A 13,456-nucleotide genomic window follows, 5' to 3' on the forward strand; every position below is an offset into this window, starting at 1 on the left:
CAAGCTTTTCAGGTTAAAGTGTTTACAAGTGTATTTGCTTGTCTAAATGTTAAGGCAATTTTCACAATATCTGCTCTCCAGTTCTTATTTACTGGTATTTCCTTCTTCAAGTCCTGTAGTCTCTCTGTATTGTACACTCCTATACCTCTTTCAATAGCTGTATCAAGATTTTAAAAGCAAAGCCTTCTCATTCTTTATGACTTGGGTGCTATCTGCAACTGTTGACATATTTAAGTTGTAAGTGAAAGAAGTTAAGGTAAAGCATTTATAACTAAGTTATTTAAAATACTAAGGTACAGTATGAAATAAGTGAGAACCAGCACTAAGAACCCTGTCAGGGACATACAATTATCCATTTGTATGGGTTGATTCTACTTTTTTTAACAGTTTAACTTTTTTTAACAGAGGTGCCACAAATTTGGAGTGTGTTGGTGTTTTAAATACTGGGATTTTGTATTACAGTGTAAGTTATTCAGGTGCAAAAAATGAAGTTAATAACCACAGAACAGCTTACCTCCCGAGATATGATCCCTGCTCTGCGTGCTCTACTTCCCAGAACAAAAGAGAATTCACTGACTTGTGCCAGTCCTGCTGAGACAATCCACTTGATATATTGGCTGGTCTTTGGAAGAATCAAAGAAAGGACAAGCACTGCCAAGACAAACTTTAAAAACATGTTTTTTTCAGTTACTGAGGGTTTGTTTTGTTTGTTTGTTTAAATAAAGAAGTGTAATAATTAAAATAGTATGATCTCTGTAAGATACACAGAATCAAATAGAATACTTTTGAACATAACATAAAATAATGGACTTCCAAATATGTCTTCTGTATTAATGTCAAAATAGACAAATGTACATTGCACAGTAAAAAGTAGCATCTTCTTTACTATAATAAAACACTTTTATTACTGTTATTAAAACACAGTTATTACTGTCACAAATCCCAGGCTGGAGAAATAGATCCTTTGCCATGTGCAATTTATATTTAACATTAAATAATTTTCTTTTTAAATATCTGGAGAATATTGTATCAAACTGTATTCTAATCAGTAAGATTCTTCCAAATATATATTTACAGTAATATTCTCTGTCCTATCAAATGTTCAGTTCTTGCATAAATTGTCTTTAGGGCACGCAGCACAAAGATCACTTAGATTAATGAAGATTAAAATATTTTTAAAAAGAGTAAAAGAAAATACCTTCATTATGACGACAGACAATGTAAGGAATAGCAGGACTGTGAGTTCATATATTACAAAAGTGGGGAAAACATGAAGTCCTAGAAGGAAAGAAAACAGCATTGCACAGTTTGAGGCCAATATCTTACTATGGTAATTTTCTGGGTTAGTAATATATTTAATTGTAAGACTGTATTCTCAAAACAAATCAAACAAAAAGCCTTAACTCACCTACCAACCACTTGACCACTAAAGCCCTAACTATCTACTAGATCACAAAAGCATTTCCCACAATATTCAGCCCTTTTCTTTGGGGAGGTTTAGCACAGGCAATATTTCCAACTGAATTAAGTTGCATATGACTGATGCACGAGCACTTCAAATTCTAAAGCTTTCTGTCTTCCACATCAGTCAACAATACAAAATCTGAACCAAAAAACATATCTAATGAAAACTATAAAAATCCTGCAAGAAAATAATTCCATTGTTATGCACAGTCATTCTAACATTTTGCTGGTCATTTAACTTTTTTTTATGGTATCACAATGGGAGGAACTATCACAGTGGGAGGAACATGATACTCAGTATGTGTATAGACTATAGCTACAAGAGAAATCCAAAGTGTTTTCATTCTATGACCTTCACTTCCAAACTCTGAAAGTCACCTGAACTTGAAAAGTCACTTAGACTGGAATCAGGTAAGGCCATAAACCCTTGAGCATGGTCTAACAATTAAGGAATTATAGAAAAACTCATTACTATGATGTTGATGGGGTTTCTTTTGTTGGAGTGGATTGTCTTTGGGTTTTTTGCAATATTTGGTCATTTTAACTTGGCAATTATATAAAGAAAGGTAACAAGATCCACAAAGAACTCAGAAACATAAAACTAAATCCTGCAAATATTAAACATAAGAAAAAGAACTATTTGTTGGAGAAGTCCTAGAGTCACTGAGGAATAATCTTACAGCTAAGTCAATTTTATCTCCTGAAGTATGCAGAACTTCTGCAGGCAAACAGAACTGCGTATCTTTGGATGCTCGTTCCTTTTTCATAAAAACCTTCTAAAAAGTGAAATCAAAATAATGGTGATGTTCCTGGCGAATTCTTAATAGTTGGCATTTCTCCAACCCAATTATTTCTGATGAAGAACAAAAATTTGCCTTTCTAAAGCATAAGGCATGTAAATCAATGCTGTAAATAACTTCTTATTTTAACATAGGACAAAGTTCCACTAATTTTCCCTCTCTGTTGTGCTGCAGATCAAGATGATCTGTAGAGAACCAAGAGTTCTCATCCCTTACAGTAACTTCACAGGGTTTTGTCTGCATGCACATTCAATTGCCAATAGAAACCTTCTTCAATTACATCAGAGATCTTTACACAAGTGCCACCCAGTCAGCATGCACACACCCGGTTTTATTTCTTAATTTCCTTCCAACTACTGAAGTGCAAATGCAAAAGACTATCAAAGTAAGAGGAGAGACAGCAAAATAAGAGATGAAAACAACGCCAAAAAAAGAAATCCACATATATGCACAGATGCATGTGCAAGTAGCTTCACTGCAATATCATGTGCACAGTGCTCCTTCACCTTTAGGCTGACCTCAGAAAATACATGAAAAGCAATCAAAGAAATACAGCCCATAGCAATGGCATGTTTGATAAGAGGGACAATTCTGCCAGATCTAGAACTGAAGGTTTCCAAGACAGGCTATAAATAAAGCCTAGTGCTCTGATCACTAATATGTGTTCAGTTCTGGAGCACACAGGCAGTCTGAAGTCCATTTGAACAGCTGCCCAGTGTGGAGATTATTGCCATATTCCAAAGAGCTGAAGCACAAACTCCAGCAGATTTCTATACCAATTGCTTGGAGAACAGTGTCTCCAAGGTGAAAACAAGCCTAAACCTGTCACATATGCTATTCTGAGCAGATAAATCAACATGCCAGAAACCAGACATTTTTTTGAAGGAAATAAATCCCATCATAAGATATTTTTATGGTCAGTACAGACCTTTGCCCCATTCCTAGATGAAAACCCAGGATAAGGCCAGAAGTGCTATCAGACTTCTAAACAAGCACATGGCGCCTTCCTGACAATACAAACACCATCAGAAAGATTAATTTCATGGGCAGAAGGTGCATGAAGATGGCAAATTATTGCAATGGTTTTGATCAGACTTCAACTGAGCTCAGCAGTAATTCTGAAATCATTCTCTAACATGAAAGAAACACTTCAAATAACTCAAAAACGTCAGCAGTGTCATCAGCACATGTCAGATTGGCCAGAAGTCAACAGCTAGGGTAACACTTAGGTACACTTTTACAGAATTGGCCACAAGCTACCAGACCTTCAGCTCCAAGCAGTGTTCACAAAGAGCTGGAACAGAGGCCTTGGGGTGCATCACTGTCAAGCCAAAAAGTATGGCTCACTCATAGCAGTTGGTATGTATTCTGTGGACAATTACAGGCAAGACTTTGCACAATCTTTTTAAAAGTACTTTTTTCTTAACAAGTAAACTCCTTCTTTCCTCCATTAGGCAGATTATACCAATCTGATGGATAGCTTCTAAACAGCATGTGAAGATCCAGACGTCTTGACTACATCCTGGTTAGATCCAACACCAAAAAAGCAATCTTGAAGATCCTTGATGGCAAACAAGAGTACAAAAATCAGAACTCTGAGGGTCAAACTGGAGCCAGTAGAATTAATTCTGACACATCCTCAACACAGAACAACACTCAGAAAAATCAAATTAGCTATGCATTGAGATGCTGTGTCTACTAAATGACCTAAGATCATAGCCTGCAAATGCAATTAATACTACAGCCCTGGCTAGATCATTAAGCAGCAGAGGAGAAAACCAATCTTCTTAAATCTTTCTCCAAAGGGAAAAGTCCTTTTGACTCTATTGTCAGTTCTGAGAGCATGAAACCTCCAAGTTTCATTGTGCTCCATGCAGAAAAACAAAGCACTAGAGCTGGATGGATAAGGAGATGGATGAATGAATGCCATCCAACAAGCTCCAGTTGGGATCCTCCTTTGATTTTCTCAGATTCAACAGAAGAGTAAAGAGGCTCATTAGACAATCCTTGTGTGCATTTTGCTCTGGACAGTGGTGGTGCAGGCAGTGTCAGCATCACCCATCTTCTGAAGAAAAAGACTGAGCTGTTAAAGGGTTTTCAGCATCTTGCATTCAAGGTCCAACACGGATCACAGGAGTTACTTGGAAGGGAAATGTGGAACCTGGCAGGTGGCTACATCTGTACAGCACATTGAGAACACACAACTTGTCAGTCAGTGGAAGTAATCTGTTACCTCACCAGTGGCAGAGAGGGTCTTGATGCACAGTTTCAAATTCTATACTCAGTCTATGAAAGATGCCTTCCATCTTTCCAAAAAGTAATCAAAACAAAATCAAATGATGTATGGGTAAAGATCTGTGCACTAGGTACAAAAACAGAAATGAGAAGGAAAGTGCCCAAAATGTGGCTCTAAGGGATTGGTCATGATGTTCTCTCAAAACTATCAGTAAGGACAGAGACTAACAGAAACTCTTTAACCTCAGGAGGTGGCATAAAGAGTGCCAGGAACCTTGAAGAGCACCCAGAGGCCTAAATGAATGTACAGATAGAAAGCAACTCCAAGTGCAGCTGTTAATGCCTAACTGCAAAGGTGCATTACTCCCACAAATGCACCCAAGCGCAAATTTAAAGCAGCACCACTGCACAGGTCAAGGGCAGGGCCACTGCTATGGATATTACATGAACAAGTAATACTCAGCTCAGCTTTAAGGCACCAGAAGGATTTCTGCAGTAAGAACAGAAAAGCAGGCATTTAAGCAAAACAGGAATGAACTTTTCCAAATGACACACTTACAGTCACTTTTCAATTAAGATATTTTTTTCCATTTGTGCCTTTATTCTAAAGGGACCAGAAATGATACTACTGCACTGGTGTTCCTCCTGAGCTCAAGTGTTTCTGCTCTCTATAAGGTGTTTGCTGCATATAGTAACTAACAACTTCTCTTCAGGCAGGGGGGAAGAATCTTTCCTTGTGGCTCGTACATAATTTCACACAGTAAATCTCTATATATTTATATATACATATAATTTGCATGTGTACATATATAAATAAAAAGCAAGCAAGAAGTCTTTAAAAAGAAATCTAGTAAGAAGAAAAACTAAGGAACACCTTTTGTTCTACTCAGGTTTTCTTTGCAACATCACATCACTGCTTTTAAAATCTACCTCCTTGCCACAGAATTTCCTGCTAGGCACAAAATTTAAAAGTAATTGAAAGTAAAGGGGGGAGCAGCAGCTAATTTTTATTTGGGGAGGAAGGGGATTTTGTTTGAGGGTGGCAGGTTTTTAGAGTTTGGGTCTTCTTTTTTTGTCAGTTTTGGAGGGGTTTTTGTTGTTGTTTGGTTGGTTTTTTTAAACAACTAAGCATATCACATTTTGTCAGATGCCTATGATATAGCTCTTCTGATTTTTCTAGCTAATTTTCTTCAGAGGCAGGTATAGTACCCATTTTCTATAAAATCACACCAATTTGTTATGCAATTTTCTTTCCTCTCCTGCTTGCAATTATAATGGCAAAATTTGTTAAAAAGATTTTTTAAAAAATTCTGTAGCAGAATGACTAAAGTAATTTCCTTAGAGCACAATATAGGCTGTATGGAGTGCTGCTAGTGTGCCAACTGAGGTCTTGCTATTTTCTTTTACTCTAGTAAAGTCTTATCTCCAGTCTTAATTTATGAAGTCACAAGAGTGTAGGACAGTATTTTTGTTCAGTCCCTTGTAAAATTAACTTTGGGCTTATAATCACTTGTCATGTTTGTATTCCTGATAACACTATCCATTCCATCACCATCTTTACTGAAACACATAAACAACTTACATCTGTAAGCATTTAGCAATTACTCATGCAAACTTGTCAGTTATATGGGCCCACGTTTCATCAGAGCTCATCACTTTCCTTCCATTATTAAAAAATAAGTTATTCAAATAAACATATTTATTACTAAGTAATCTGACTTATCACCAGAAACTATTATCATGGGCTGGATTAAAAAAATGAAAATAAAATGAAGACTGGCAAGCATAGCTATTTCATTTTTGTTTTGACAGCCACCAGTTTTAGCTCCTGTTATGAAACAATGGGTAGCAAACAGGTATATAAGGAAAAACATTAAAATTATGCTGATGATGGGACTTTACTGTTATTTGAATAAATATGTGGAGATAAAAAGAACAATTAAAAACTTAAAATAACAGCAGAAGAAAAACTAATGGTGGTTTTGAAAAATCCAAGCACAAACCCTAGGACTTTCTGGGTAAAACATGGGTTGAAGGAGGTTGGATTGGTGCACCAGGCCACATCCAAACCCCCTCTTGGACACTGCAATGTCCCCAGCATAGGGACATGCACCTCCTGTACAATCCACAGGGAACAGCTTTCCCAGGGCCTGTCTCCTCACCCACTGTAGCTGAGCACCTCAGTAACAAGTTCCAGTTTCCTTCAGACAAAGGGTATTGGGGCATGCACAGACAGCTGGAGAATGCAGCAGTTCCAAAGGAGGTTACTGATTTACTCTAAGTATTCTGAGTTAACTCCTTTTGGATATCAAGCATAATGAGTTACTCCCTCCTCTTATACCTCAATGCTGCATTTCAGCTGGCATTCAAGTAGTGTCTGAGATACAGCTTCTTTCAATTATTTTTTCTCTGCATTGAGAACAATTAGATCACATGCTCCCAACTAAATTTCTAAAGAAACAAGCTATACAAAATTATGATATCACAACATTCTGCTTCTAGAGAAAACCAAGTCACAAAACTCTGAAATCTACACTATCAATTGACTCAAATAGTACTACAATTTTAGTATAAAATACATATACATCTGCTGGAAAGACAAAAGAACATTTAAAAGAACCCCAACGAATCAACAACCAAACCAAGGCCTTTTAATCTTAATATATTTAGTTACATGTTTTAAATAGAGTGATTTCAGAATTAACATTGAAAAACTGACACTAAACCAACACTTAGAAGTACAACATTGAAATGGCTTCTGAAACTGCATGTTACATTTAGAAGCAGTAGCAAAGGCAAACCAATGTTGTGGTCAATTAACAGTATTGTAACAAAATAAAATATATCTCCTCTCCTCACATTACAGACACAATTTTTTTCTCCTCACCCACATCTTAAGCAATGTTTTTATATATTGTATATATTGTATATATTTTGTATAGTATAGATTTAACATTATTTAGTATTATATATAAGTATCAAATATTTTAAAGTAAGATTTCTTGGAAGTTACCTATAGATGCAAAGAAAATGATGGCAAGAAAGTCACGTATTGGTTCAATACAGCACATAATCTCCTCAGTAACCATGTGACCCTGAGAAGAGATCAGAGCTCCAGCTAAGAAGCATCCCAGCTCCATTGAAACATCCAACAGCTCTGTGATCTGTTAAGGAATAACAGAGAATCTACTGCTGAGTGACTTTATAGATCATTTCACAGTGAAACTATAAAACTTTACATTATACCAAATGCTGGAAATTACTGTGTCTTTATGCAAGTTCAACAACAAAGAGAATTCATTGTATGTATTTCAATGTTCTGCAATATTGTATTTATACTGAGGACTCACAAATCTAGTTTCTCCCTCTATGTTACCTTCTTTCCCACAAAAACAAAAATAAATTTCTTAATCTACATTGCAATGCTCTGTGTGATCCTTATGGACAGCATTTGATTTCACAAGTCAGAAAGAGCCTGTGACAGCTTTGGAGTCAGGATTACATAATACATTGAGGCTGTGAAATAAAGCAGTAAGAACAAGATATTTTCCAGCTGTCAAACAAGGAAAAAAAGAAAATCCAAGCTTATATTTGGGAGAATAGTCTCAATCTAGCAGAAGTCCCTGGCATAAATTACATTTTATTATTGTAAATTTGATTCAAATGTGCCTGTGTGCTTTACTGAATAAGGATTCATGTAAGTGTAAAAAGTAAACTGCTGAAATGAAGCAAAATGACTACTTGAAAGAATTCAGACTGCTTCATTCTTCTTTAATATTTTAATGCAGTACTAGAAGAAGAGATGAAACATGTAAAGAGACTAAACAAAACACTAAACAACTGCTTAAGGCAAAGCTTGGAACACAAAAAAAAGCAAACTGCACCTCTAATGTATGGTATGGTAAAAATTATATTTTAAAATAATTACTTCAAAATCACACAGCTGCAGATGGTTATCTTGCTGAGAAAGGACAATGTTACTAATATTAATGGAACATTTAAAACCAATGACTTACTTTTATTCTAATTTAGATTGAGGAAGAATACACTACAGTACATTTATGGACACCATTCATTGTATCTTGAATGGTTCCACTCCTCCAATGGAGGAGTGCAAAAGACACAATAAACGAGTCTCCACTCTCTGCATAAGATGGCACCTAAAAATAACCCCAAGACCTTTGTGTACTGAAGTAATAATGTCTGAATGCTCATCACACAAGTGCATTTGTGATAACACTCTAATTTATTCCAAGATATTTGAGGTGACAAATTGCTTCTGTCAACTAATATAATTAGTTGCTGATCATGCAAAGCAAACAAGGTGATGTAATTCTCATTTTAAAACAAAAGGATTTTCAGTGCTTTTTAGAACAATTTGAAATTGTAAGAGGGAAGAAGGCAATATATACATGAAGGACTTTAAAGTCACCAAGAGATGAATAAAATTAAGGAAACAGTTATGAATAGGAAACATTTAAGTTCTTCTCAATCATGCATTAGTTGTTTTAAAAGTCACAGCCTCTTTTGGATGATTAAGACCCAATACAGCCTATTCAAATAAAGTTGGAATTATTTTTACTACTCAGCTATAATCTTCCCATACTTAAGTGCTATCAATTGCAACAGAGCTCTACATCAAAACTTTTATAGCTAGTATTTTCAACATTCCCTTGGCCAGGATTAGGTTACCATAAAGGAAGACATGCAGCATAGCTTGTACCAGTGATTGCACTGTTGTGAGAATCACTCTTCAAGCAAGGAGCAATTTGAGTGTGAAAGAAACATGTTTGTTCAGAAAGCATCAGACATAACTGGAGCAAACTGCATATCTAACTGGGAATTTGTTCCCACAGCATAAAAACTGAATTACATTCCTTCAGTTTATGGCAAGTCAAGTATAAGCTCAATGGCCTGGTAAAAAAATAGGCAAGTTTTACTGGTTCTTGTTTAGTCTCTGGGTACTACCCAACTTCTGCTCTACAAAATCCATAGGTCACTCTACATACAGAAAAGTGTAAAGTCTATCAGAGAGCAAGAAAAGAACCAAAAATTACATCATCTTCTTAACACTCCCTCCCCTCTTCTAATTTGTTCTTCAGATTTTCAGAATCACCTAGGTTGGAAAAGACCTTTGAGATTATCAAGTCCAACCTTTTATATGTAGCTTTGTACAGAAATTCCTTTTACAATTCCCATCTTGGTTGCCAGTTGTCTCACAGTATTACCTACAAGTGGACACATTTCCTCAACTAAACTGTAGCATCAGGGTTTATTATATATAATGTATGGGCACATGTGCACACACATACTGGAGAGGACTTGTTTTACTGGCAGGAAGGCATTCACAGCAGAGTTTTTTACATAAGCAAAACCTGGAGAGTATTGAGCATGTAGTATTCCCTCTCTGCTTGCATCCCTTCTAATGTTCAACCTTTACCAACAGGGCTTTAGCCATTACTAATCCCTGGGCTTTGCACTGTCCTCTTCTCAACTCCTATGTCACAGAAAGCTTTTTCAGTCAAAATTACATGAAAAACTCTCTCAATTCACACGTTTTTCTCAGCACAACTAAGCTTTGAGTTGTATTCAAGGGTCCCATTTTATTCCAATTCAGAAAGGATTGGTTTGCTTTCACTAGAATAATGGATTTTTATGTTCAAATGTTCCACCACATCAATAAATAAAGAAATATACATACTGCTATAACACGTTCTGGGTGAATCTCAACCATCTGTTCAGCAGTTGTTTTGCTTATATTCTCCAATGATGTCTATCTTATAGCTACTCTTTAATCATCACAGAAGCTTAATGAATATGGTAAGGCAGCAGTAAAATTAAATAAAATTTTGGTGGAAATTTCAGGCTTCAGTAACTTAGATCTGCTCAAGAGTAAAGAGGGAATTTTAAGGTTGCATTTCAAGAAAGTGAAGCTATAATGGAAATTGAAACAATTTTAAGTGAACCTTGTAAAAACTCTATCTCAACTGTGTTTTATGAAATAATTAACTAAAATATTTGAGATTACAGTTCTTCCTTAATCTTCTTGTAATTGATAGTAAAGAGTCCATAAGCAGTTTACTAGCCATTGAGAAGTACTTCAGGCAAGCAAAGAACAATATTCCAATACTAGTAATGATATCCACTGGACACTGCAGAAAAACCTCGTACATTTTCATATGTAAAGTACTGCAATAACATCACTGTATTTTCTTTTTGGTATATAAAGCAAACTGGCAATTTGCCTCCACTTGCTGCCAGCATCCCAGGTCAACCATCAGGCAGTAAAACTAGAAGTCACTTTTCCCCCACATGTATGCACAGTCCTATAAACATGTAAATGTAACTGCTGTCCTTGTCAGCCCAGGTTTTATATTTTTTCATTTCCCTTATGACATTCCACAATTTCAGTTTTAAAAAACAATAAAACTGACTGCTGTTGTTCCACAGGTTTCCAATACAGCATTTCATCATCAGGACAGTGTTTAAAACAATTTTCCTTGTAATGTTTCTGTACATATAGAACATGAAAAAGCAACACTCCAGCACTGAATCCTTAGGCTGACATATTCTTCAGCTCATCCTGGTAAATACCTTGACTTACAACTACCAGTTTGGCCACTGATCCTGAATGGTCATGTTTAACTTAGATTTGTTCCTTATGTTGCAATTCAGGACAACAGTTCACCAATTAAAACAAACAAACAAATGAAGAAACAAACAATCAATCAAACTGCTATCTGCATAACTCAAAGCTTGAAAAGGACTTGTTGAAAGAACAATAATGATCTACTGATCCTTTGTTACTGAAGACAAGGTACATGATTCAAAGATGCACAACTTTGTCTCAGTGTCATCTATACTGTTACAGGATTGGCACTTGACACAATCCCCACCTCCCAGCCCTGATCTGCCTAGCTAGTTGAAGGATAAAAGGGAGGGGAAGTACAATTATTTCTGAGAATACTGGGAACAGAAAGGGCATATTAAGCTCCAAGTCTTATTAAAATATCTGCAGGTGTAACAAGTTGCAGTGTTATCTAAGTGACTCAAGCTCAGAAATGCTCAGAAGTCACAACCATACTCAAAGCTCCTTAACTGACATGATAATCCTTATATGAAAATTGCTTACTCACACTGCAGTACAGGAACCTCTTCTGTCTCACCTCCCCTCTTTCTTCCCATACACAATTTGCCCTTATCAGCAGGGAAATGGCAATTCTTGTTTAATTAATCATCTGAGATTTTTCAAACACAGGAACAAGCAAAATAAATGAACGTTATATATAATGAGCATTACATGTGCTGGTGTTACACATTAATCCAAATACTGAATAAGCTTAGCTGGACCCCAGAAACCCAGCCAACACTGAAGCATGTAATAAGTAACTATATGCATGGGGCAGGAACACCTTATCATTCCTAGTCTCTTTTCTGTGTGTTGGAAAGAATGTGTCCTACCAAACAGTGAGTTAAATTATTTTATTTAAAAACATATCTCAAATTTTCTAAATGGAGCCACAGAGTTGTCTTTGGCTAAGGATGCTAAAACAGGCACTCTCTTATCGCTCCTCTACATTTCAAAAGCTTTTTTAGAATTACATCAGTACAGAAAATTCTGTATTTGCAGATTAATTACACAAGCTCCTTCAATATGTAGGCTTGGCTTTCCAAGGAGAATGATCTTAGCAGAATCCATGAGTATGTTTTCCTACCTGGCGTCCAAAAACTTTAATTTAACCTTTCCAAAGATATGCAACACTTTTAGCTTAGACTGCAATCACTCATCCTATGTTTGTATTCCTGACAAAGTACAGCATCTATACCAATTAAGATTGTTTTTCCAGAAGATTTGTTTGTTCACCTATTCAACTCAACAAGCAAACATTTTTTCACTTTTTTATTTTTTTTTCAGTTTATGTGTTCAGACCATAACTTGTACCATTACTATAATGAATTTATAAATGTCAGTGAATATCAAGCATCTCAACTGGTTCACTGAGGTTACCTGCAGTATCCTTTGTAGCATTCCCTTTGATAAATTATTCATCAACTTTAAAAGGAAAGAATTTTGAAAATGCTGAAGAAGCCTTCTGGATTTGCAGTATAAATCCAACAAACCCAAATCTATCCCCCCCCCCCACGTGTGTGTATGCACATGTACTGTGTAAAGTCACAAATACAAACTCCTTGTGTATTTGAAATGCAATTTGGATATAAGAAGCCAAATTTTATGAAGGTCATGGTTTTAATTAAAGTAAAATTGCTTCTAAATACCATAACATTATACACAACTTCAGTGGTTTCTTTGCTGTTTTTTATTAAAGTTTTTTTACAAGTGTAATGTTTGCTTGTTAGAAAGTAAAAGGGTGAAACTAGTTCTGTTTCTTCTCTTATTAGAGGACACATTTGAAATATGAATAGCTGTTTAGAGCAATGGAATTTTTAACTTATACAGTAGAAGTCACTAACTAAAGCAATGGTCTCACTCACTTCTTTTTAACCTTCTTCCTGAAGGTCAGGTTTTCCTGTTGGACTGTAGTAACTAAGTTAACACCCCTAGAAAAACAGGCACAGGAACTTTTTGGCTTAATTATTCTCAGGGGATGTAACAATCTGCACATTCAGGATAATGGAGTGTCAAACCCATAACATTATCAAGCAACTGTCACATTCTGCTCTCCAGCAGTATAGGTTTTCAGAAGGCTGAAACATGAGATTGAAACAAAAAAGGAGAATTCAGGGGAAAATTAACTACACCCAATATAGCTAATCAAAACCCATAAACCTTAAGGAATTCTCTACTTTCTTAATTTCATCCCAAAATGTGTCTCTCACACAAAAAGAAGATTATTTTACAGTAACAACACTGTTGAGAATTTGGTATTGAGAAGAAATTTGTAAGCAAATGTCACAAATGTCATTATCAGTATCTCAAAACCCATCCAGAATGATTT

The 13,456-nt window shown here is 35.8% G+C and overlaps 1 protein-coding gene across 1 annotated transcript in view; it reads right to left on the bottom strand.

Moving 5' to 3' along the window:
• The window catches only part of TMCO3 (transmembrane and coiled-coil domains 3), a 34,171-nt gene that overhangs the window by 3,526 nt on the left and 17,189 nt on the right, over positions 1-13,456 (bottom strand). The window contains exons 10-12 of the mRNA XM_054271686.1: positions 7,513-7,663; positions 1,199-1,278; positions 515-664 (exon numbers count right to left, since the gene is read on the bottom strand). Coding sequence (XP_054127661.1) covers positions 515-664; positions 1,199-1,278; positions 7,513-7,663 — 381 coding nt within the window. The remainder of the gene's footprint in view (positions 1-514; positions 665-1,198; positions 1,279-7,512; positions 7,664-13,456) is intronic.

Source organism: Melozone crissalis, unplaced genomic scaffold (assembly GCF_028551555.1).
Source record: "Melozone crissalis strain CALT ecotype California unplaced genomic scaffold, PUWL_Pcris_2 ptg000013l_1, whole genome shotgun sequence".
Taxonomy (NCBI): domain Eukaryota; kingdom Metazoa; phylum Chordata; class Aves; order Passeriformes; family Passerellidae; genus Melozone; species Melozone crissalis.